The sequence below is a fragment of the Schistocerca serialis genome, chromosome 10, assembly GCF_023864345.2.
Source record: "Schistocerca serialis cubense isolate TAMUIC-IGC-003099 chromosome 10, iqSchSeri2.2, whole genome shotgun sequence".
Lineage (NCBI taxonomy): Eukaryota > Metazoa > Arthropoda > Insecta > Orthoptera > Acrididae > Schistocerca > Schistocerca serialis.
Genome location: NC_064647.1, coordinates 36,171,542 through 36,198,779, shown reverse-complemented (window position 1 = coordinate 36,198,779; position 27,238 = coordinate 36,171,542). Strand labels below are relative to the sequence as shown.

At 42.2% G+C, this 27,238-nt stretch overlaps 1 protein-coding gene across 1 annotated transcript in view; it reads right to left on the bottom strand.

Moving 5' to 3' along the window:
* Positions 1-27,238, bottom strand: part of LOC126425211 (uncharacterized) — a 337,500-nt gene that overhangs the window by 33,578 nt on the left and 276,684 nt on the right. The window contains exons 10-12 of the mRNA XM_050088166.1: positions 26,326-26,502; positions 22,310-22,495; positions 1,075-1,272 (exon numbers count right to left, since the gene is read on the bottom strand). Of these exons, the coding sequence (XP_049944123.1) occupies positions 1,075-1,272; positions 22,310-22,495; positions 26,326-26,502 (561 nt within the window). The remainder of the gene's footprint in view (positions 1-1,074; positions 1,273-22,309; positions 22,496-26,325; positions 26,503-27,238) is intronic.

The following is a 27,238-nucleotide window of genomic DNA, read 5'->3' as shown; positions in this document are numbered from 1 at the left end:
TATTGGAATACTGTCTGTATTAAATTTTTGCTTGGAACATAACCTCTAATCTACATACTCCAGTAAAAGAAAGACTAATGTCCATTATTGACACTTAGCATTACTATGGTAACAGTAGATGTCCTTTTGGGGTACTATTTCAGTGCCACGATCTCCCCTGCTGATAACATTGTCTTTGCCTTGTTTGGAACTGAAGAACTGGCTTCTGTCTACTGATTCAATTGCTATTTTGATTCTGCCTATGTTGCACACATTGTTGAATATAAATGGTAGGTATCATTTGGTTACTACAAAAATATATAAAAATGTGAATTCATTTCTGCTCCCCCAACTTGTACAAAACTTTCTCATGTGCAATTCTTCATGCAAAATGAAGCAGACTCATTCTTTTGAAATCCCCATAACCTTGGCAATGTCACATACCTTTGGACACTGATCTTTCAGGTTCATATTGTGCATTTTTTCCAATAGTATCTGATGCTGTTACACTTTTTGGATGTCTTTACTGCAATCAACTGGAACACCTCCATGGCCTCATTTAAAATTGGCAGCCCAATTACTCACAGTGTAAATTGAAGAAGATTCATTGTCCACATTTATGAGCCTTAATTGAATTTCAGCTGGCGTCAAGCCCTCTTTTACCAAAAACTTTGTAACTATATGATACTCAATTTTCACCATTTCTCAGATTTCAAGCACTGCACTTTGTTCAAACTGCTGTCTACGGTGAATTATTGAATGGAACGACTTGCAGTTTCACACAGAGCACGTAGAAAATTGTATCGACCTCTGTGGAAAAAAACCATCCATCTGGTGCTGTAATCTATCGTGAGGCAAAGAACTTTACAGACCACCCTTGTAATTGTGACTCTGTGCTACAAGCTAACAATGAGATGCACAGAAGAAGAAAAAGAGGATATGGAAAATAATGAAGGTGAAAACAAGGTTTTGACAAGAATATTTCACAATGTACACATCTCGCGTTGCGGGAGACTGACGTACGTGCAGAAGCTGACCGATCTGCAGAGTGCACAAACTACACATGACACGAAAGTGCACACCACACGTTCAGACCTTGCAGAGGCAGGAGTGGCAACCGTGTTCACGGTTGAGCCACAGCTGGCCCTCGTAGAGGAAGCGGCCCCGATGGATACAGCCAGGCGAGGGTGGGCAGCGAGGGCAGCACTCGCCTGCCACTAGCACCGCGTCCCGGGCTGGGCATGCGGGGGGCGGGCACTCCACGTCGTGGCAGACAGTGCGCCCAGGGTTCCCCTAGCACACCAATTCTGTGTCAGCAGTCACAATAAATGGTGGCACGAAAACTGTAGATCACACACACGTGTTGTGACATGGATACACAGAAAAACAGCCACAAACTATCTTCTTATAAGAAATTGCTGCAACAGAAAATTTAAAGAAAAATGTAATGTGAATTATAAATTATATGAAAGATTTGCAAAGCAAAATCAAATGAATAGGACTTTCAAACAAAACTTCTGTGAACCTTAGAGCATCAGCATCCCAACCATCACCAAATCGCTACCACAACCACCACTTTTATCACTACTGAGTTCACAGTTTGCTATGCAGAACTGCACCTCAAATTGTTGTTGATGTTGTTATTGTTATTGTTATTGTTGTTATGGTCTTCAGTCAGAAGACTGGTTTCATGCAGCTCTCCATGTTATTTTATCCTGTGCAAGCCTCTTCACCTCCAAATTACAATGGCATCCTACGTCCTTCTGAATCTGCTTACTGTATTCATCTCTTGGTCTCCCTCCACATATTTACCCACCACACTTCCCTAATTACTGATCAGGTGATACCTTGATGTCTTGGAATATGTAATACCACCTGGGAGCTGCAAATTTCTCATCTCCCCAATTCTGTTTAGTACCTCCTCATTAGTTGCAGGATCTGCCCAGGTAATCTTCAGCTTTATTTTGTAGCACCGCACTTCAAAAGAGTCTATTCTCTTCCAGTCTAAACAGTTTATCATCCATGTTTCACTTCCATATATGGCTATATTCCATTCAAAAACTTTCAGGAAAGTATTCCTGACCCACATATGTGTTTGATGTTAACAAATTTCCCTTCTTAAGAAACACTTTTCTTGCCAGTGCCAGTCTGCATTTATATCCTCTCTACTTTGACCTTCATCAGTTATTCTACTGCCTAAACAGCAAATTTCATCTACTATTTTAAGTGTCTTGTTTCGTAACCTAATCCTCAGCATCACCTGATTTAATTTGACTACATTCTGTTATTTTTGTTTTGCTTTTATTGACTTTCATCTTACATCCACCTTTCAAAACATCATCCATTCCTTTCAACTGCTCTTCCAAGTTCTTTACTGTCTCTGACAGGATTATGATGTCACTGGCAAACCTCAAAGTTTTATTTCTTCCCTCTGAACTTTAATTTCTATCAGACATTTTTCTTTCTTTCTTTCTTTTTTTTTTTTTCTACAACTCAAATTATGCAGTTTGTTTGTTTTGTTTTGTTTTAGAGCACAAAAACAACTAGGGTCACGGGCACCCATGTCAAAACTGTAGAACACGAAGACAAAGAAAGGAGTTAAAAACAACTACACATGAATCCTAATCAATGGAAGACAAGACAACTAAAATCAGGGGCATGGAGAAAGATTTATAAAATACACATAGAGAAATGGAGGTCCTGAACGAAAAATTAAGTGTCTTTCGCCATATGGCTACAATGGATAAAAATTAAAACACAGTCTGTACACAGCCTGCACATCGTTTGCTCAAATGGCAGGTAACTCAGACAGCAAACACAAATGAGAACAAAAGTGGCTAAAAAAAGTGCATTCTGTCAGGAAATGGGGGACCGTTAAAGGTTGAGTGCAATCAGCACAAAGTGGTGGGGGAGCACCACTTAACAAGTGGCAATGGCTAAAATGACAGTGCCCAATACACAACATAGCTAAAATGATCTCCTCATGGTGAGAGGACTGAGAGGAGGTCATCCAAGCTGCTGGGAGATGGAAGACCAGTGGTGATCCCAAAGTGACACCACCTGCTGACAGACGGCAACACAGAGATCATCGGAGGGAAGGTAAGAATTAGCAGGCTGAGATACGAGGACTGTAACCTCAGCAGCAGCATCAGTGGCCTAATTTCCTGTCAGACCAACATGACCAGGAACCCGCATAAAAATCACAGTGGCTCCATCAAGAGTGAGCAAGTGACAGCTTTCCTGGACCCGTTGCACTGAGGGATGGGCGGTGTTCAGCACACAGAGGTTTTGAAGGGCACTGACAGAGTAAGAGCAGATGACACAATTGAAAAGCCTTTGTCACCTCATTTCATTCCATATCCCTCTAAATCTTTACACCCAAATATCTGTATGAGTTGCTGAATTACCACTGTGACACATTGATACTGTAGTCATAGAATGCCGAGTTTTCATATTTTATTTAGTGCACAGCTTCAAATTTCCGAACGAGTCACATTATACAGTAACAGGCAAAAGCAGCCAGTACAGACTATTTCTTTAAAGTGTTCTCACAACCTATTAATATACTCACACTGATAATTATGGAAATTACTTCTAATTTATTTTACATATGTTTAATAAGTAATGTGACAGAATTGCTGAACAGTATTAATATTCTGGAGGTTAAATATGTAATACTGTTTACAGACATGTAAAAAGTACATGGCATTGTCCTATCTTTCAGAAGTAATAATTTCTTTCTCAGGGACATTTCTTTAATTTTCCTATACGATGTATCTGTCTTTCCCAGTTATGTGTGCTTCAACACCTTTGCATTTCTTCTATAGTCATTTCTGCTTCATTATTATTCATTTCATGCAAATCTCATTTTTACCCAGCTCATTCTCTGCTATAGCACCACCATTATTTTATTTGCGTGCTCGAGTAAGACAAAGACACTGCCCGGTGTTACTGTGAGAAACCGTCGGCAGGAAGGTGGAAGAGGGCCAGCCAGACAAAATTATAACCTGTTGATGCAGTAAGAACCAGCACCACAGCACTGACCAGTTAGTTAGTGCACAATACTGCCAGCACAATAGACAGCAGGGCCACTGTAGTTTTGGTGCCCTGATTACCACACAGGACACTGTTCTGGGTTACAGGATAGAAATCAACAATGTGGCATAACAGGGGTACGCCGAGCCTATGTAACTCCCCTCATTTTTACATAGATGTGTACCATTAGCCAGCCACCACCTACAAGGGGGGAGTTACGCCAGCCTAAGTGTCGACACTGGTTTGCGAGGTGCCACAGCTGGATCCTACTCCTAGTAGCAGTGGACTTACCAGCTGAGCTAAGTCCTATGCTGCTGATTTCCTGCCTTCCGGGTAGTGAGCCTCCAGCAGGTAAACCATCACGCACTGCCAGCCTCCTACCACAGCAGCCTAGAGTTCGAGCCTGGGGCAGTGCAACTGCTCGCTCGTCTTGTCTAGATGGGCAAACATTGATGCTGATCACTGCCACTCGCACATGTGGGCACTGTAGCTGAAAGACATCTCACATATGCTCAGACATTGGCGCAGTTCTGAGTGCCTCGACACGTTACGTCCTGAGCAACCAGGGTGTCTACCGTCTGCACTGTAGGCCGCCACTGCTGCCAGGTCAGTGCCTCAACAGAGCCCCAGCTGATGCTGCTCCTCTGGTCAGGTGATGCGTGGCCACAGGCCAACCTGCTGGTGGCAAATCTCTCCACACTCCATAAACACGTATTCTCAGCTTCAGAATATATTCTGGGCACAAACATAATGAGGTATCTTGAACAGAATGACATCCTCCGTGCCAAACAGCACGGATTCTGAAAACATCGATCGTGTTAAACCCAACTCGCACTTTCCTTGAATGATGTACTGAAAGCTCTGGATTGAAGCAGTCAGGTAGGTGCAGTAATTCTTGAGTTCTGAAAAGCGTTTGACTCAGTACCACATCTAAACTTATTGTCAATAGCATGATCATATAGGGATCAAGTGAAATTTGTGACTGGACTAAAGACTTCTTGGCAGGATAGATGTAGCACATTATCTTGGATCGATAGTCATTGTTGGATGTAGAAGTAACTCCATGTGTGCCCTAGGGAAGTGTGTTGGGACCCGAGCTGTTCATGTTGTATACGAGGGTTGGAACTTCAATAGTGGCAACTATTTATTTACAGCTCATACAAAATAGATACATGTTTCAAAGTTTTACTGACCTTCAAAGTAGTCACCAACATTGCGTATAACCCTTTGCCAGCAATGTGGAAGTTGTAGGATACTCTTAGCAGTGCCAGTTGTGTTGACAGTTTGAGTTTCGCAATCTATTGCCCAACAAATTTGTAGCAGTTCTGAAGCAAATGCCGTCACGTGTTTTCTTCAGTTTAGAAATCGAGTTGAACTTACAAGGGTTTAAGTCAGGGGAGTGCAGTAGCTGGTATAGCACTTAGGAGCCCCATCAGTCAAACAAATCAGTAACAGCTTGCACTGTACGTGCTTGAGCATTGTCCTGCAAAATGATGGTCAGGTCCTGCATAAAGTGTCATCACTTCTGTCTCTATGCAGTTCATTTTTGGAACACAACCTATGACCAGCCTAGAGACAGAAGTGATGACACTTTATGCAGGACCTGACCATGATTTTGCAGGACAATGCTCAAGCATGTACAGTGCAAGCTGTTATTGATTTGTTTGACTGATGAGGCTGCTAAGTTCTATACCAGCTACTGCACTCCCCTGACTTAAGCCTTGTAAGTTCAACTCGATTTCTAAACTGAAAGAAACACTTCACGGCATTTGCTTCAGAACTGCTACAAATTTGTCGGGCAATAGACTGTGCTGCTCAAACTGTTAACACAACTGGCACTGCAAAGAGTATCCTACGACTTCCACATTACTGGCAGTGGGTTATACACAATGCTGGTGACTACTTTGAAGGTCAGTATAATGATGTACTGTCTGAAAGAAGCTGCATAAATATTCAATCAGATCTAGCTTACCTTAAATGTCCAAAAATGTAAAATTGCACACTTCACAAAATGAAAAAAGTAATATTCTATGACAATCATACCAATGAGTCAGTGTTGGAATTGGCCAGCTCATACAAATACCTAGCTGTAACACTGTAGGGATATGAAATGGAATTATCACATAGGCTCATTCATGGGTAAAGCACATGGTAGAACACATGGGAAGTTCAATCAGTCTACAAAGGAGATTGCTTACAAATCACTCATGCAACTGGTTCTAGAATACTGCCCAAGTCTGTGAGACCCATACCAGATAGGACTAACAGGGGATATTGAAGATATACAGAGAAGAGCAGCACAAATGGTCACAGGTTTGTTTAATCTGTGGGAAAGTATCACAGGGAAACTGAAGGAACTGAACTAACAGACTCTTGAAGATAGACCTAAACTATACCAAGAAACTTTATTAACAATGTTTCAAGAACCAGCTTTAAACCATGACTCTAGGGATATACAACAACCCCCTACATGACACTCACGTGGGAATCATGAGATAAGATTAGAATAATTATGGTACACACAGAGGCATTCAGACAATCATTCTCCCCATGCTCTATATGTGAATGGAATGGGAAGAAACCCTAACAAATGGCACAATGGGATGTACCTTCAGCCATATACTTCATGGTGATTTGCAGAATATAGATGTAGATGTAAATGGAAACACTGTGGGCACATGCAAACACTGTCACAATTGTGTAATCCAAAGAGTAATAAAATGTCTGATTAATAATGATGTTTCCATGATAAACTGCTTTCGTTGATTAAATTCAACATCTCTTGTATTATTCAAAGATTTCCGCTATATCTTACCTTTTTACCTTTCAATCCTCTACTGCCTTCACTGTTTCAGATCTTAAAGCTATTCATTTGTCTTCTGTTGTGTTCATATCCCCCCAAATTGCTTAATGCTCCCTCTGAAAATCAGTATAAAAGTGACACACTTCCTCACTTTTGGAACTAATTGTTCCATCCTCAGGTAGGATGAGAGATAGGTAGGGGAAAATTAAAAGGAAGGGCAGGACACTAACACCTAAGGATGATTACATGCCATCTGTAGTGAGGATGATGTATGTTATAAACATTAAGAGAAAAAGAAGCTACTTTGGAAAAAAAGGTAATAAGTCTCAGTGTACTCTGCAGAGCTGTGGGTAATCAAGAAGGCTCTGGAAGAGATAAGATTTCTAGGTGGTGGGAACTTTCTTGTCTGCTTGGACTCCCTCAATGCTCTGCACACTATTCAGCAAATGCACACAACATATAATATAGTCCTCATAAATCCTCCAACAATGCAAGTAGTGGAAACGGCACTCAGAGAGATGAAAAATTACAAGGCATGTGGAGAAGACCAAGTTTTTTTCAGAAATGTGGAAATATTCCAGTGATACAGTTCAAATATCCTTACATGTAGCCCTAACAAAAATCTGAATAACAGAAAAGTTTCCTGAACATTGGACTACAGCCATAATCCACCCACTCCATAAAAAAGAAGATAAAAGCAACCCAGATAATTACAGACTGCACATATAAGATTTTCTCCAGAATCCTATACAAGAGGATCAAAGTGCAACTAGAGGAAGAATTAGGTGAATACCAAGGAGGCTTCAGACCTTGGAGAAGCTGTGCAGAACAGATCATCACTTTAAAATTATCCATAGCATATTACAAGAAACGAAATAAACCTCTTTTAATAACCTTTGTGAACTTTAAAAAAGCATATGACTGTATCCATAGGCCTTCAGTGTTAAAAAACTTAAGAAATTTTGGGCTCGATATAAAATTAATCAAGCTGATAGAACTCATCTTAGCTAACACTGTATCAAAAGTCAAGTTCAGGGGGGACTCTCTGAGCCATTCATCATAAAAACAGGTTTAAGACAAGGAGATTGCTTGGCATCCCTGCTGTTCAACTGTGCTTTAGAATACATAATGAGGGAATGGTACAAGACTAACGCAAAGAACATCCAAATTGGAAGATGCAAACACAACATAAGTTTAAATTGTCTAGGATTTGCTGATGACCTTGCTTTCTTGTCCAGCAGTATTCAAGAAACCAAACAACAAATCATCTCACTACAGGAAATAACACAGAAAATTAGTCTTTGAATATCCTTTGAAAAAACAGTCATCATGTTAACTGACCCACCACTCATAAACAAAATTGCCATAGGAAACCAAGAAATCAAAATTGTAGATAAATTTAAATATCTGGGAGAACTCGTAACATATAACCTCAATGAAAAGCCAACATAGCATAACAGAATAAACGAATTGACTAGAGCACAATATATCACCAAGTACACCTACAACAAAAAGAGCCTGTCAATAGCAACAAAATTAAAACACTACAAAACAGTGACTCAACCAGAAATAACATACGCAAGTGAAACCATCTTCAAAACAACTAACACTCCACAAATAGACAAAATACTCAAATTAGAGAGAAGAATCATCAGAACGTGCATCAACAAATTGTACCAGAAAGATGGACACTGGAGAGTAGCTGCAAACGAAACAGTCTACAAGTAAATAGATTCAGTAATGAGTACAATCAGGAAGAAATATATTTCTATTTTCAGACATCTAATCAGAACACCAGAGAACAGGATCATCAGGAGAATAAGAGAAAAATTGTGGAATAGTAAGTGCAACATTAAGTGGATTACAGAAATCAAGGAAGATATGGATGAGCTACAGACGACATTGGAAGACCTGAGAAACAAAACTGACAAAATCAGGAAATTCACAGACAAAGAACCAGACTGCAAAGGAGAATCAACAAACAATAGGAAGGGTGATTTCCGATGAAGAAAGAAGGATGAGATCCGAGAGAATGAATAAGTACTGGGCTGACACGAAACTGAAAAATTCTTTGTATAAAGTTGGCTAGAGTGGTCCAATGAAGGTCATAAAATTGAAAACACAAACAAAGAAACACAGTCAAGATGGTGCAACACACTATCCTTCTCCTATAAAGCCTGGTAAAAAATGTGGCATACTGCTAGGCACCTACAAAGATTGAAATGGAAGTAACAAAGGTAGCTGACAGCAACAAATGCAGCCTACCATGAAAACATAGCTGTTCACTGTAATGTGTTGCCCCCCTCCCCCCCTCTCACAGGCTGCTGTAGTCTCCTGGGCAACAAAACAGGTGATGGCTAAAACTGGGGTAGACAGTGGCAGGAAGTTACAGACAACAAGCTGCAGTCAGTTGAACTGACTATTACCCACTTCTCAAAGCAGGAATCATCAAGTGGTCTTCACTTGCATTCATACAAGATACTGACAAATGACACAAACTCACCCATTTTGAGTAGAAGATACATCAGAATACAGTTTTTTGACAGTAACATTCACAATGCATAATGTTTTAACATCTTGGGATTTATATGCTGATTAGAGGGAAGCCTTTGGTCTACCGAGGGTCTTACTCTCAATTTCATAATGAACCAATGCGTGGCATACAGAAATAGACAACAGGAAACAGTATTCACTCTAGCATTTAAGTTCTTGCTCTCTTTCTACACTACTGGCCATTAAAATTACTACACCACGAAGATGACATGCTACAGATGCGAAATTTAACTGACAGGAAGAAGATGCTGTCATATGCAAATGATTAGCTTTTCAGAGCATTCATACAAGGTTGGCGCCAGTGGCAACACCTACAACATGCTGACATGAGGAAAGTTTCCAACCGGTTTCTCATACACAAACAGCAGTTAACCGGTGTTGCCTGGTGAAATGTTGTAATGATGTCTCGTCTAAGGAGGAGAAATGCGTACCATCACGTTTTACTCTTGATGCTGCATCACAGATAGAAGCGCCTGCGATGGTGTACACAACGATGAACCTGGTTGCACGAATGCCAAAACATCATTTTTTCGGATGAATCCAGGTTCTGTTAACAGCATCCATGTTTGGCGACATCGCGGTGAACGCACTTTGGAAGCGTGTATTCGTCATCGCCATACTGGCGTATCACCAGGCGTGATGGTATGAGGTGCTGTTGGTCACACGTCTCGGTCACCTCTTGTTCGCATTGACGGCACTGTGAACAGTGGACGTTACATTTCAGATGTGTTACGACCCGTAGCTCTACCCTTCATTCGATCCCTCAAAACCCTACATTTCAGCAGGATAATGCATGACCACACGTTGCAGGTTCTATACGGGCCTTTCTGGATACAGAAAATGTTCGACTGCTGCCCTCGCCAGCACATTCTCCAGATCTCTGACCAATTGAAAACGTCTGGTCAATGGTGGCCGAGCAACTGGCTTGTCACAATACGCCAGTCACTACTCTTGATGAACTGTGGTATCGTGTTGAAGCTGCATGGGCAGCTCTACCTGTACACGCCATCCAAGCTCTGTTTGACTCAATGCCCAGGCATATCAAGGCCGTTATTACAGCCAGAGGTGGCTGTTCTGGGTACTGATTTCACAGGATCTATGCACCCAAATTGGGTGAAAATGTTATCATATGTCAGTTCTAGTATAATATATTTGTCCAACGAATACCCGTTTATCATCTGCATTTCTTCTTGGTGTAGCAATTTTAATGGCCAGTAGTGTAGTAAAAGTACACACATTCTCACACACAGACACCCAAACATACACCCCTGCAGTAATGGCAAGACTTGTTATATTAAATTCTATTGCAGTGATAGTATTAAGAAAGTTGTGGCCATAGAGTAAAAGGATTTTTCAAAAGGAGTAGAGGCTCTGAAGTATTAATTGAGCTTGAGTTGTTTGATTAGGAAGAAAGATTGGTGAGGGTGAGGGACTGATGGAATTGGAAAAGGTGAAGGTCCTTGAGGTATGGTGGATGACAGCTCAAGATCCCAGTTTTAATGGTAAGCCCATTACATAGGATACCATGTCCACCATGTCTGAGACAAGATTTGTTGGTAGAGGTAGAAAGTACAAGGACTGATGATTAAATGGTGAGGAGATTAAAAGAACACTGAAGAAATAGTCAGAAAATTTTGAAAACGAGAAGGTGAAAACTATGGTCAGAGTATTATAACAAAAGAAATGGTAGGTATTGTATAAAGAGCTATGTAGGGAGAGAGAAGAAGGGTAATAAAAAGTTTTAAAGAATCAGGATGTAATAGATGCACTCATAAATATATATGTTTGATCATAAATTGACATGCACAACTGTAAATAAACACACACTTGCAAAATGCTATTGTAAATAAATATGCCTGGTGCACTAACATTCAAGTCTAAAGCAAGAGTTGATAGTAGGTAGTGTGTTAACAACAGCACTGGAACTAAATGTTTGAAAAGGGGCTGTTGCTGTGAGAGCGGGGAGATGTAGTATAGCACCTATTAGTGTGGTGGGCTATTACAACAGCAGTTGTTTATATTTTGCAACAGAGGGTGGTTAGTGTGTGTTTTAAAGGCAGATACTGTAGCGGAGAAGAAAGTATAGACATATTAGGGAGTAAATAACAGACAAATAGGTTGTAGATAAATGAAGACAGACAGTACCATAGGTAAAAGGGTATGAGAAGGAAGATAGGAATAAGCGAAGTATAAAAATAGTGGAAATTCTTGGATAGAAAATTGCATAAAATAAGGGAAAAACAACCACTCACCTAAGGCAGAGCAATGCGTAGCACAGAAAAATGTATTCCAAGATGATTGTTTCATCCACTTAACTGTATGACCATTTGACCACATTTACTCACCAAACTGTTTTATGAATACTGTAAATATATGACAACAGCAGAATTAGAGATCCCATTGCATCCATGTTTGGCATTTTAATCACTGAGTTTGTAAATACAGCCTTTACTTTCAATTTGAATAATAGTGGCTACTTCTACCACAATACTGAGAATGGGTGATTAACCTATGGGAACAGGATACGATTATTGGTTGAATGCAATAACTACCCCATTAAATTCCACATAGAGATATATTTCCCAGTAAGTCATATATGTGTACACAGCTTGTGATACAGAACAGAACTAAAATCTAACATGGAGGCTCAGCAGAGCAATCAAAGATGTTGTTAATCGTGGTCGATACGACCTATCGACGACACACAGTCACCCCCGCAGTACGGAGTGCCACTGGTGAGGCTTGAGCGGAGGTCATGTGGGCATTGGCGTCGGTAGTAATCGTGCGAGTCAACAGGCACATGACTGGGATTTCCATCTCGGTCGAGGCGGAGTGCAGAGGCGGAGTGACTGGCGGCTGGTCTACCTCGTAGTCGATTAACCAGCGGGGCAGACGATGCGTCGACCAGCCTGAGAGCAGGTGTGTGGAATGGGCTGTGTTGTGGTGCAGGCATCTCCACACCGTGTGCAGATCGAGCCGTCCGATGAGATGAACACGCGGATTTATGATGGGTCGCACTCGCGGGGGAGGGACAGGCTATGCACCACACTGACATTTAACTGCCCATCGGATGGCGAGGCTGCGGTGTCTGTTAGGAGCACGAGCACACAGTCATCGAAGGGGACGATTGATACATCATCCAGGCAGTGTGGTGGCATGTTGCAGCACAGGTTCAATGTGGAAGAGTGAGTCTCCACAGATGGTGAAGTGGTGGCAAAACACGCACATGGGGTGGATGGCGACGAGCCTGGAAAACCTGTGAATGGTGATGACGGATCATGGGTTGGAGAAAACAGCACCATGGGATGAGACAAAGCATTCTCAGGCTCCACGGTGGAAAAGTCGTCAGGAGGGTCCGACAGAGATGGCAGAGGGGCGTCGGAGTCCACAAAAGCAGGTTTGAGCCTGTGCAATGAATCAGTTTGAGGACGATCTTTAACCGTAATGTCGAACGTTGTCTCACCCCGCCGGAGTACTTTAAAGGGGCCGAGGTAGTGTGATTGCAGGGGTTGTCTATCGGAATCTTCCCTGAGCATAACATGGGAACAAAATGGCACATAAGTGTCTGACGGAGAATGGCTGATAGGTGGGTGTAGCCGTGCATGTTTGAAGTGAGTGCGCATGTGACTAATGAAATTTGGGGGGAGGGGGGGAAAATCCTCGGGTGTTTAAGGCAGGCTAAGTTCCCCTGGAAGCAATGGGTTCTCCTCAAAAACGAATTCAGAGATGGTTCCCTGTAAGTCTGGTTTAAAGGTCGAACAGAGACCAAGTAACACCCATGGAAGCACCTTAGACCAGAGGCAGTCGTGGCATCTGAGGGCAGTTTTGAGGTTGCGGTGCCACCATTCAACTAACCCGTTGCTTTGTGGGTGATAGCCTGTTGTACAAATTTTTTTAATGCTGCAGATATTAGATAAAATGGTGAACACGGAACACTCAAACTGCCAACCTCGGTCCACGGTGATGGTGGTCGGGCAACTGAACCTGGCAATCCATGAGGAGACGAAACCCTAGGCCACAGTTTCAGTGTAAAGGAACAGCTTCTACCTGGTGAGACAAGCAGTCAGTTGTGGAGAGAATATATCTGTGGCCCTCCAACGGTGGTAGTGGACCAATAAGGTCGATACGTACATGACGATATCGTACTTGTGGAATGTCAAACTTGCCTAGTGGAGGGGTGGTGTGGTGGCCGGTTTTGTTGCATTGACAGGGGATGCAGCTGTGTGCCCAGGTCTGACAGTCCCATTTAATATTTTTCCAAATGAAATGCTCAGATACGAGCCATGTAGTGGCACGGATGCCAGGTCGAGCGAGCTTATGCAAGGTGTCGAAGACTTGCCGGCGCATTATGGGTGGGAGCAACGGCCGCAGGTTGTCGGTAGAAGAATCGCACCACACCTCATCCAAAATGCTGGGGAACTTGGCATTGGTAAACACAAGACATGTTTGAGGATCCACGAGGAGAGCTTGAGATTCCTTGTCGGAGGCCTGGATAGCGGCCAGGTTGGATAAGCTGATGATGTATGAGACAGTATTGATCTGCAAGAAAATAATCAGCGGGGATGTTTTCTGTGCCTTTGATGTAGCAAACGTTCTGTTGTGAATTGAGAGACTAAATCGAAGTGGCAGAAAAGCTGAGGAGGTGGGTCCTTGGGAGGGTTGCAGAAAGCATCTGCTAGTGGTTTGTGATTAGTGAAGATGAAGAAAGAGCGGCCCTCGACGTCGGGGCGAAAGTGTTTAACGGCTTTATAGACAGCCAAAATTTCTCTATCAAAAGCGGAATATTTCTTCTGCGCTACAGACAGTTTTTTAGAGAAGAAATGGAGAAACTGTGTCACCCTTGCATTGCTGAAGTACTGCCCCCATCGCGATGTCGTCGGCGTCTGTAGTGACGAACAACTCGGCCGACATGTCGGGATGGGCGAGTGTCACGGCGTGAGCTAAGGAAGTTTTTAGAGCCTTGGAGGCCTCTAGCATAGGTTCAGTCCTGTGAAATGGTTCAAGGCCTGATGACTGTTTGCCTGACAGCGAGTCTGTCAGTGGGGCCTGCACGGTGGCAGCAGAAGGCACACGCCAACAGCAGTAATTTATTGTATCCGAGAAACGTCGGAGTTCTTTATAAGTAGCCAGAGGTGGCTGTGATGTGATGGCCTGCATACAGGATTTGGGAGGTTATATTCCCTTTGTGGAGATGATGTAACCCAAAAATGTGACAGAGGACTGGCGCAACTGGAATTTGCCCTTTTTGACCTCGACGCCATTTGAGTTCGAGGTCTGGAGGATCTTGTATAAATGATTTTTGTGTTCCTCAGCCGAGTTGCTGAAAACAAGTATGTCATCCAGATATGCAAAGCAAAACTTGAACTGTCATAAGATTGAGTCGATGAAATGTTGCCATGTTTATGCCACGTTTTTCAGGCCGAACAGCATGAAGTTGTATTGGAACAAACTGAGCAATGTGATAATAGCTGCCTTCAGAATGTCTTCCGGCACTATGGGAATCTGGTGATAGGCATGTTTGCAGTCAATCACACTGAAGATTGTGGCACCTCATAGCATATGAGTGAAATCGTTTATTTTCAGCATGGGGTAATTGTCCATGATGGTACGAGCATTTAAGCATCTGTAATCACCGCACGTTCAAAAAGAACTGTCATGTTTGGGGATGAGGTGAATTGGTGAAGACCAGTTGCTGTCCAACGACTGTAGAATACCTGCCTGCAAAAGTTCGTTAATTCGCTGCCAGCCCACGCGCAACTTAATGGGGTTGAGGCATCTAACCCTGTGCCTAATAGGGGGTGGTAGTGGTAATTATCTTGTGTGTCATTCCATCAGTGACAGAAGAAACTGAGAACTGCACATGAGACTGAGTAACGTCCTGACATGAAGTTTTTGGATGAATGGGGTGCAACGAGGAGTAACCGTTAGCGCGAGTGGGAAAAGGCAGGATGAAAGTCACAAGCCTATTACATGAGCACAGCGTGTGCTTGTTTGGAGAGGTCAGTTATGCATGCAGCACGGAGCAAGTCAAGATGCGCAGTGACTGTCTGTTGTCAGCCTCGCTTCGGGTACCCGGCGTGGGCGAGAGAGGTGTTGGCGTCATGCGGGAAATGGTGATGGCCACCGAGTCACGTGGTTGGTGCGTGAGAGAGGGGGAATGTTTATCGACATGCGGGGCGGCTGCCTGTGTGGTGGGTGTTGTCATATTGCACGCATTATTGTCATTGGAAGCACTGTTTGAAACACACAGTACTGAACGTGGTGAACACATCGGGGATGCAGTGCCTACCAGACGTGAATCGTCACACGCAATTAATGTTTTTGGTCTAACCTGCTGAGTGTCCGAGCTGGTGTCTGCTGGAAAAACAAGGTTAGGTGGCAGCACAGTGGACTGCAGTTTCAGCAAATGAGGTACGAGCTGCGACGAGCTTGTTGTAAGTGTGTGCTATTCATTGTTTCAGCTCATCGTTTTCCCGGTGGAGTTGTGCCACCGAGTCATATTCTGACAGTAGGTTAGTGATGCAGGCCACAACGTCACCCACGAGAGTGAAGCACTCACGTACTAACTCACATGTCGCGAGAGAAACAGAACGTGGAACATAAGTGCAGGAGCACAGTATCTGAGTATTGGTGTGGTTGTGTAGCACCGAGCCCTGAACCACTTTCAGAGAGAGTTTGTAATGGGACAAAAAATCCACATTGAGAATTAGTTCATCAATGTCAGCAATGTAGAAAGTCCATGGAAAACACAAAGAAGGGGACAGATGCACTGTAACTTTGACAGAGACTGAGGTTTGTAACTTTGATGTGTTGGCAGCTTGCAGAAGTGACCTCGTTGGTGAAAAGACAGGGGGAGCCATTGATGTAGGTATGATAGACACGTCAGCACCAGTGTCAACTAGGAAAATGAGCCGTGACGAAATGTGTCGCATATAAACGACCGCTCGGCCAGGCGGACAAGTGGACGGAGTGCAATGTATGGTGATGCCTGTGAGGTACCCTGCAGGACTCGGCGTCTTTTAGGTCCTGTGGTCAGATTGGGTGCTGGCAAGGTAACCAGCACTTCTTAGCATTATCGCCAAAAACCTCGTGGTACCAGCAGTATGGATGAGCTGGATGTGGTGGTGGTGGTAGCGGAGGAGGCTTGTCCTCGCCAATTTGTTCTGGCATGTATACCGGCACATATGGTGCATGGGTGATCCTGGAAGTCCGGACAGTAGAGTGAGTGAGCAGATACTACCAGGCAGTGTACAATGTGTGGCTGGGAGTGAGCTCTGCCTCTGCCAGCAGACGGCTGGTAGACAGCAGCAGTTGTGCCGACCAGCGGTGAGTGGTGAGCTGGTTGGTATTGTTGTAGCAATGCATACAGCTTGTCTGTGATCCAGAGATGATTGACTTGAAGGAGTGTGGTAGCAGGTGAATCTGTAGGTCGGTAGGCAATTTGGCGGACCGTACTGCTTACAGAGTGACGTCCGGCATTGTGTGCTCGCTCACGAGCAACCGAAGGTGGCACCAGAGTTGTGATGGAGTTCGGTCCTCCAGGTGTTCCTCGTGCAAGATCTTTATGATTAATTCTTGTGGTGAGCAGGCAAGTCGGTCCGTGATCATTTTCTTGGTGAGCTCATACTTCGATCGAGGTGGTGGGGAGAGGAGTAGATCACAAATTAAGTCTGAGTGATCGTGGAGGTGCGTGGCAAGACACAGGAATTTAGAGTTGTCATCGGACACGTGACGCAACTCGAAAAGATGCTCGACAAGTACAAACCGTGATACGAGGTTGTCCTCGTATAAAGAAGGCAGCTTCGGCAGATGACGAGGGGGAGGGGACGAAGGTGACTTCGGTGTACCTTGAAAAACTGGCCGGTCCACGGTAGGAGAGGCCATTCGGCAGACCGGCAGAGCAGGCATGGGTGTGTTACTGACAAGCACGTCCGTAGCAACGGCGTGTTGCATTATCCTTGACGTGTCACGAAAACATGATGTGGATGGCACGGTCGGTACCGTGGGAACAAGTGGTTGGGCAATATGTGCGGGGATCCCATAAACTGGACCGGAGATTACAGGTACTGAATTGAACTGACCTACCCCGGACATGACGTGGAAGGCTGGTGCGGTAGACACAGGCGGTGCTGTGGGAGAGGCGAGCGGCTGAGAGACCGAAACCGGCGCCCCCTGCAAGTGCGTGGGGAGGGGGGGAGGGGCAGAGGGAGGGGGTGTCGGTAACTCGTATGACCAAAGTTTTAAGTACTTCTTAAGTGAGAATGTAGAATTGTGTGCATTAAAATGTTCTTGATTAGTTTGCCAATGAGGTAAAACCGGAACAGGTCGCGGTTGATAGTGGCTAGGTGTATTTTGCAATAATGGCAGTGCTGCACATGGCATGACAGTAACTATTGTTGCGGTCCATTGAGAGTCAAAGTATGTGTGCGAATTTAGATCACTTTGAGCATTATACGACTGATCACTAGGTACACAGTTCTGAATATTATTCACTTCACACTTCACATGGTGGCAAGCACAGTCCAGTGACATGAAACCCGAGTCAATTGTGTTGGAGGCATAGCACTTGACCACTGTAGAGCGACAAAGTTTGAAGTCAACATGGCTGGAGATCATGAATCACTGTGAATTAATGTAGAATTGGTCATTGATGAAGGAATGGAGATGTCCGGCGATCACTGTTGTGCTTCCAAATCTTCGAACAAAGTGTTGGGTGAGGTAACCATGGCATCGTGCGTGTAACCTGCTGATTTACAACACCTAGCGTGGAAGTCGCAGAAGACGTAGAAACTTCAGGCTGACCAGTATGGGAACAGGATACGATTATCGGTTGAATGCAATAACTATCCCCATTAAATTCCATATAGAGATACATTTTGCAGTAAGTCATATATGTGTACACAGCTTGCGATACAGAACAGAACTAAAAACTAACATGGAGACTCGGCAGAGCAATCAGAGTCCAAAGATGGTTTTAATCGTGGTCGATACTACCTATCGTCGCCACAAGCCCTTGCTGTTTAGTGCCCAATATTAAACACATCCATCCCATCCATTGCAGTTTTGGAATCCAGCATCCCTTCTTGAGAAGGGAATTAAGAAAAGGGGAACATCCAGTAGGGTAAAGAGAGAAGGAACTTGATGTTGAGAGAAAAAATTGTGTGTCAGACTACAGATGGAATGCTATAAAATGAGACAATCTGTAATCTTTGGTTTTGGGAGATACTAAACTCTTTCTGGGGGAAGAGGAGGAGTCAAGTAGGAGAATTTTGAATAGTAAAATAAAATAAAAAAGCAGGAAAATACACAAAAAAGATATACTAATGTTCATAGAATAGAAAACCCTGGTTCAGAAGAATGACAAGGTGTAAAAGAGAATAAATTAAAAAGTGAGGTAACAACGAACATTCGGTAGGTCAGACAAAAATGCTGAAACTGGAGAGAAATGATCCATAATGAAAGTAGAAGAATGGTAGCGTAAAGGGTAGTCTAAGGAACACGGGAAAATGAGATAAAGGAAAATAAAATAATAGTTTGAGACAGGTTAAAACTGTGCCATTTTGAAAATAATTAACATAACACCAAAAAGACAGAGAACAAAATCAAAGACACAGAGAATACAGAATGTAAATGAGTATATGGATTTAAGCCACCTATAAAGCTACAAGTGTTAGCACACTACTTCTGGGATTTGAGGAGGCACGCCAGCCCTGGATCAAATTCAGTCGGTGGGTTAACGATGAGGGCCGAGGTGCTGGCCAGTGTGGATGAATTTTTAGGTGGTTTCTCACATCTGAGTAGATGGATACTGGGCCGGTATCCACATCCTGACTCAATTACTGATTCATAAACATTTAGAAAATGCTCACACACTTAAAATGGGATAACACTACACGCAGACAGATGGGGTGCAATAATTCTGTCTCAGAAAGGAAGGGGTGGTGACGGATGGCATCCAGCCATCCTCTACAACTAACATTGCCAAATTCAGTATGAAATGTTGCCCAGTAAAGACATGGGATAAGGACAGGGAATAGAAAGAAGAGGAAGAAGAAGAAGAAGATATACAGATGGATGTAAGAAGGAGAATACGCTCAGTTATTCATATTATTTTCCTGATAGGGTCTTCAGCGATTGCCTCCAAGAATAACTTACAAGTTATGAGCTGGAGCATGCAGAACTGTGGAGGTATAGGACCAGTTGTGAAGACATCACAGTAGAAAGTTCCTCAGAAATGTGTACAAGCAATTTTAGCAGTCTGTTCAGCCCATTTATTGAAGTGTCAACTATCTACTCTACATAAATGCTTTGTAAATCATACTGAACAGCATAGCAAACGAAACTTAGCACGGTATCACATGTTAAGGATTCTTTCCATCCCAGCTGTGTACAGAGCATGGAAAGAACCCCTGCTTAAATGCCTCTGTGTCTGCTGTAACTGGTGTAATTTTGTCTTCCTGGTCCCAATGGGAGTGATATGTAAGAGGCTGAAGAAGTCTGTAAATTCTTCACTTCATACAGTGTCTTGAAGTTTTGTAATTTGGCTTTTAAAGAATAATTTGCATCTATCTTTTAAGGATCTGCTAATTTAGCTTTTTCAACATTACTGTGGCACTATCCTGTGAGTTAAACAAACCTGTGACCACCCATACTTCCCTTCTTTGTGTATGTTCAGTGTCTCCTGTTAGTTCTATCTGGTATAGGTCCCACACACTTTAGCAATATTCTAATATGGGACGCACAAGTGATTTGTAAGCAGACTTAATATATCATCCCACTACCCTGCCAATGAACTGAAGTCTGCAACCTGTTATACCAACGACTGAGCCTATGTAGTCTACATCCAGTCCTATTAACTGGCACCACGGAAGTAACGGTAAAAAGCTGTAATGAGTGCACTTGAAGTTGCCAAGTTCTAGTCTGCAGTTGTCAAAGAAAGATTTATGGGGTTTATACTTTGCCCATAGTAAAATAAAGAAGTGCTCTGATATAAAGGCAATATTTTTGCAATTCGGGTTGTCATAAAAATGTGGTGTCATTTTTAGCTCAGTATCCCCTTCTGGAGAGTTTGGCCACTGACCCCACTTTGGTGACTTGAGTGTCAATGAAGATTAAATGATGAGGACACCCCCCCTCCCCCCCCCCCCCCACTCAGAGATATATATATATCTATACAAAGAGAGAGAGAGAGAGAGAGAGAACAAAAACACAAAATGGACTTTCTGATTTTCCAGACTGTGCAGTCATTGGCATAATCGATACATGAGTAGTATGTGGATAAGTACAGAATGAATATGGGTGAAAGGAGCCATGCTAGGGTAGTCTGTGCAGATGCAATGATCATTTTGACCAAATGGCTTGGTGTTCAGAGCATCTGCCTAGTAAACAGGAGACCTGGGTTCGAATCTTGCTCTGACAAATTTTGAACTTTTGCCACTGATTTAAATCAATGCCTAGTTGCAGCCAATGCCTGTAATTCCTTTGTGTCTTAATAAAAACGAAGCTGAAAGAACACTACATACATCAAACAAGGCAAACATGATGTACATTCTGTATAACTGCAAGACAATGTATCTGGAGCATCAGAAACTCCATGAGGCATTTCTGTGGACAGTGCTGTTGTCTGTATGAAGGTTGTAATGCTAGAAGTCTGGAGTGAACTGCAGGAAGATCTGCAGATAGCCAATGATTCAAGCACTGGCCATCAGCTGTCAGTCACAATCAAAACCAAACCACTGCATTTGTACGCTGCTTTCAAGTGAGCAATAATTTCTTTCTCAGTGGAAAGATAATGTTGTGAAATGCTGTCCTTTTGCATCAAATGAAGCTTTGACTCGATAACTGCTTCCCAATACAGAGAGATATGCATTAAGCAATAGCAGTAAACTGTAGGTCACATGCCTTTGCATTTCTGTGGCAAATAACCACATCTATGTCTACATCTAGATGGATACTCTGCAAATCACATTTAAGTGCCTGGCAGAGGGTTCATCAAAGCACCTTCACAATTCTCTATTATTTCAATCTCGTATAGCACGCAGAAAGAATGAACACCTATATCTTTCCATACCAGCTCTAATTTCCCTTATTTTTTCGTGGTGATCATCCCTGTGTAGGTCAGTGTCAACAAAATATTTTCACATTCGGAGGAGAAAGTTTGTGATTGGAATTTTGTGAGAAGATTCCGTCACAATGAAAAAGTCTTTCTTTTAATGATGTCCAACCCAAATCCTGTATCATTTCAGTGACACTCTCTCCCATATTTCGCGATAATACAAAACGTGCTGCCCTCCTTTGAACTTCTTCGATGTACTCTGTCAGTCCTATCTGGTAAGGATCCCACACCACACAACAGTATTCTAAAATAGGATGGACAAACATAGTGTAGGCAGTCTCCTTAGTAGATTTGTTACATTTTCTAAGTGTCCTGCCAAAAAAAAGCAGTCTTTGGTTAGCCCTCCCCACGACATTTTCTGTGTGTTCCTTCCAATTTAAGTTTGTAATTGTAATTCCTAGGTATTTAGTTGAATTTACGGCCTTTAGATTTGACTGATTTATCGTGTAACTGAAGTCTAATGAATTCCTTTTAGCACTGATGTGGATGACCTCACAGTTTTCGTTAATTAAGGTCAACTGCCAATTTTCACATCACTTTTTACAAACATGCACAGAGTAAGTTATGCTGTATTGTTTCTTTGACGACAAAATATACGGATTAGCTATGCACAGTATTAATTCCTCACTGATGATGAAACCTTTGGTCAACAGTGCATATTATTCATTTTACAGAGCTATTGAAGATGTAAATATTTCACGTATGGTAGATTATATACTAGAAAAGTGTTTTTGAACTTTTCAAATATAGCGCAGTCACATTTCATCGTATCAGTAAGAATCCATACCATACGCATCACAAGTACTCGTGTGGTACACACTTACTGGAGCACAGCGGCAGACCCTGCAAGGATCCAGAGCCGACGTCCACGTCTCCCCCGGCAGCAGCACGTCGCCCGACTCCAGGACGCAGTCCTGCGGGCAGTGTCGGCAGCACCGGCCGGCCACCGGCTCCTCGCAGTGCAGCGGCTCTGCAGGGCACTGCCTCTTCTCACATCTCACCTCGCTGTCCTGTGCACGGAAAATGTGACTCACGAGCAGCTGACGACTGTTCAGTCCACGCACAGCATTAACACAAAAAGCAAACACAAATCATTTCCATTATCCCTATCCCTTAGCAATCCCCATTAAGCAAGCATACACAAGCAGTAGTTCATAATATATTGAGAATTTTCAGATTTTCAGAGGCTTGCTAAATTTATACGATAAAACCCAATAACGAAACCACTATTAAGTAATAGAAATATGAATAAAAATAATTGAACAAATTGTTTTCAGAATCATGCACAGAAATGTATTCCACAATTGGATTTTGTGAAAAAACTTAATAATCTACCATTTTATTCCATTTGTACTCTAGAATTAGTTATAAGGGTGATTCTATGGTGATGTTACAAGCTTACAGAGACAATGGAGAAGGGTAAATATATCAATTTGAGGTAAGAGACCCAGGTGCAGGAATGACTGGGCAAAAATTAGAAGTGAAAATCATTGTGGTACCTCTCGCAATAGAATACACATATTGGTGGTGTTGTTGCAAAGATTTTAGGGTAGGTAACTTTCAGAGGCGGTTAGTATGACCCAAATAAGAAAAAAAGTTCAGTAAATATGGGCTCTAAAATGCACACCTTAAGAACTATGGGCACTGGTTCAGTAGAAGAGTTTGTAGCTAAGATGAACAGGGGCTCATAGCTCATAACATATGGCTTTTAGAGCCCATGTTTACTAGAATTTTTTTTCTTATTACTACTACCTCTGAAAGTTGCCTACCCTACAATCATAGGAACAACAGCACAGGTATATGTATTACACTTTAGCTTATAACTTTTGACTCTGTAATTAAAGGACTAGGGTCCCTTCCCTCAAATGGATACCTTTACCCTTCACCATCATGCCTGAAAGTTTGTGACATCTTCACATAATCACTCTGTATGTTAAGAAAAGCATATTGAGAAATTCATCATTTATTCAAATACTGTTTAACAAATATACCTCACAACTAATAACTAGCCGAGTCCCGAACAGTAGACACGCCGAGTTGTCGACAGGCACATTATCGAGACTGACAGTGCTATTATATTTTGCACAAATCTTTTTCAGAGTTACAGAGTTCACACACACCTGTACGGCTAAGTTGTCCCAGTGGACTACACTGTGATGACGCTGCAGTTCAACTGGGATGAGAAGTTGTGTCGGGTGGAGTGTGTAAGGGGGTGATAATGGAATAACTCCTCCTTTTCCCATATTAGTTCTGAACAAGTAAGATGCTAGAGTGTTATCTTTTATAAGTAACTTATCTAACCCTGTGGTTATGTGGTGCTCAGACGCACACAGGATGTCAATCTGTTCAGAGCTGTCTAAAGGAGACTGGATTCACTGTTACTTATTTACATTCCTGGATCTGCCTCTTCTCCTTTTCTCTTTGGACTTTCCTATAAACACTTTCCTAATACTTTGAGTATCTAATACTCTCTGTATGTGTCCAACCCATCTTATTCTTCCTTGTTTGATTTTCACTACAATATTCATCTGTCCAGAAATTGCCTGTAGTTCTGTGTTTATCCTTATTTTACGGCTTCCTGCCTCTCACCATCCCAAATATTTTTCTCACAATCTTCCTTTCCCAGTTCAACAGCCAGCCTTCCTCCTCTGTGGTCATCACCCACCCTTTCGAACCATACATTACTGTAGGTCTTAATATAATCAAATATATTTGGATTTCTGAATTCCTACTAACATTTCTGGACCTGAATATATTCTGTAAGGGATAATAACATCAGTTTCCACTTTCGATCCTTTTTTAGATTTCTGCTGCTGTCCTATTTTATTTTGTATTTTCAAGTGAAGGTTTTTAAACGTTTCCACTCTTTGGTACTCTTTCCCATTTATCTTTGTTGACGTCTCTCATCCATCCCCACCAGAATCTCCTATCATGTATTTTGTTTTACTTATATTCACTCCCAGTCTTAACTTCTGCACTGATCTTTCCAATGCAGCATAATTATCCTTCAATGTTCTGATATTCCTTGCAATTACTGCTACTTGATCAGTGTATGCCACCACTTGGACATGGCAGTTGAGTATTGTTTCTCGTGGTTTTTTTTTTTTTTTTTTTTTTTTTTTTTTTTTTTTTTTTTTTTTTTTTTTTTTGTCGAATTACCTTCTCTAGTGCTAAGTTAAAGAGTAGTGCAGGGATCACATCTCTTGGCTGCAGCCCTCTAACCACATAGAACTGTCCTGACAATTCTTTCTCTATTCTGACCCTGCAAACTGCTGCTTTCATTGTCATTTCTGCCATCAATAATTTTAGCAGGATTTTAAAATCCTTCATAATTTGGAGAATTTTATTCCTATCTGGGCTGTTGTATGCTTGTAGAAAATCAATGCATAACAGATGCATTAATTAAAACTTCTGGGCTAAATTGCCATGGTCCATATATAAAACTACTTCTCCATCCTGACGTTTCGTTGCCTACTGCGGGCAACATCTTCTGAGGTGAGTTGGCGACTGGCTGCTAGGCGCTGGTGGTCCCGCTTATATAGAGCTCTTAGATGACGCCACCACTCATCATGTGCTTTCAGATTTAAAACTATCTCTGGCTACTGCCATCTCTCTCGATTACAGGTAATCGACTGTCACTTCGTTGGTACAAACTTGACCGCCATATCTTGTCTAGTTTTAATCCTTCTTCTTTTCTATTAAAATTATTTCCATGCTTGTAGAGCTCTATAGCTTCTCTATACATGCGGGTATAACAATGTGAGGTCCTAGCTATCACGTTTGTCTCACTAAATTTTATTTCATGATCACTGTCTTTGAAAACATGTTGCGCTACAGCTGATCTGTAGATTGGGACAGGTTGACAAATCAGCTGTAGCGGAATACGTTTTCAAAGACAGTGATCATGAAATAAAATTTAGTGAGACAAACGTGATAGCTAGCGTGATAGCTTCATGATCACTGTCTTTGAAAACGTGTTCCGCTACAGCTGATTTGTCAACCTGTCCCAATCTACAGATCAGCTGTAGCGCAACATGTTTCCAAAGACGGTGATCACAAAATAAAATTTAGTGAGACAAGCGTGATAGCGAGGACCTCACATTATTATACTCGCATGTATAGAGAAGCTATAGAGATCTACAAGCACGGAAATAATTTTAATAGAAAAGAAGAAGGATTAAAACTAGACAAGATATGGCGGTCAACTTTGTACCAATGAAGTGACAGTCGATTACTTGTAATTGAGAGAGATGGCACTAGCCAGAGATAGTTTTAAATCTGAAAGCACGTGACGAGTGGTGGCGCCATCTAAGCGCTCTATATAAGCGGGACCAGTGCCTAGCAGCCAGTCGCCGACTCACCTCAGAAGATGTTGCCTGCAGTAGGCAACGAAACGTCAGGAAGGAGAAGAAGTTTTATATATGGACCACGGCAATTTAGCCCGGAAGTTTTAATTAATGAAGATGCCGGCTGTGAAAGCTTACATGTTATCAACATAACAGATGCAGTTGCTCATCAAATTCGTAAAGTGCCTCTATCACGCATCTTGATTAAAATATTTAGTCCACTGTGAATCTATTACTCCTTCATCCAGCACGATAAACCCTAGTACCAGTCACATCTTGTATTCTAGTCGAGATGCTAAAATCTTACTAAACACCTCATACATTGCATCTAAGAGAGTAATTCCACGATAATTGCTGCACTCTGCCTTATCGCCTTTCTTATGTAATGGGCAGGTTATTCTCGTGCTCCAATTGTTATGCATTTTTTCCTTTATTAATCCATTAATTGTTGCAGATACCACACATTGGATTCACTGGGCGTATCAAAAACTTACCCGACATATGCAACTAGTGCAGTTTGTGGCATCCTTGTAGAAGCTCTGGCCTGATGGGATCCTGCGATACTTGAAGAAGCAGTCAGCTCCAGACTGTGGTGGTGCTCCGAGAGTAGGCAATGGTGGCAGTGTACCAGCTGTGGTTGGGGTCGGAGTCGGCAGTGGCTCCAGGAGGAACTGGAAGCATGAGAACATTTCATTTAGAACACGAGCTTCACAAATTTCTCACTAAAGCCTATGAAGGAAAATATTATACTTACTGTTGTAAAATGCTGAAATTTTTTGTTTATTGTGCTAATGAATTAATGACAGCTTTTGTTTTATGCTACCATGATATTTGCTTTATCATTAATTTACACAGGTATCATTCATTTGTGAATCCTGAGACTTCACCTGGTTTAAAGTGGCAACACAAAAGCTGCTTGCAACCAATAAACAGTAAACAAAACAAAGATATTGTCTCCAATCTATGCCTATGCCTCCACAATCTGTATTACACTGACCGGCACAAAAAATGCAACAATTCAGTTTCTTACAAAACCTGAAATTTATTTTAAATTTATGACACTAATCCACAATCTTATGATGGAATATTGTGGTACAGTCCCATCTAAGTGTCCAAAAATGAAAAAAGAAAGATGATTATAAACAAATTTAACAATTTAAGACAGAGACACACACTTCGGGGAAATTTTGAGTAAGTTCAAAAGGTAATGCACATCTGTTTTGATGTTATACACTTTACACTTTACTTCATAGATCTCAGACACGATCTCAGAGATATCTATTCACATCTTCAAATGTGTGTATTGCCACCTGCCACCTCTTGCATTCAACCTTTCAGGAATGATCCTGATTAATGCGGTAATGTCCTGTTAATGAATCGTATCCCGTTCTTCCAGGAGGGCATTCT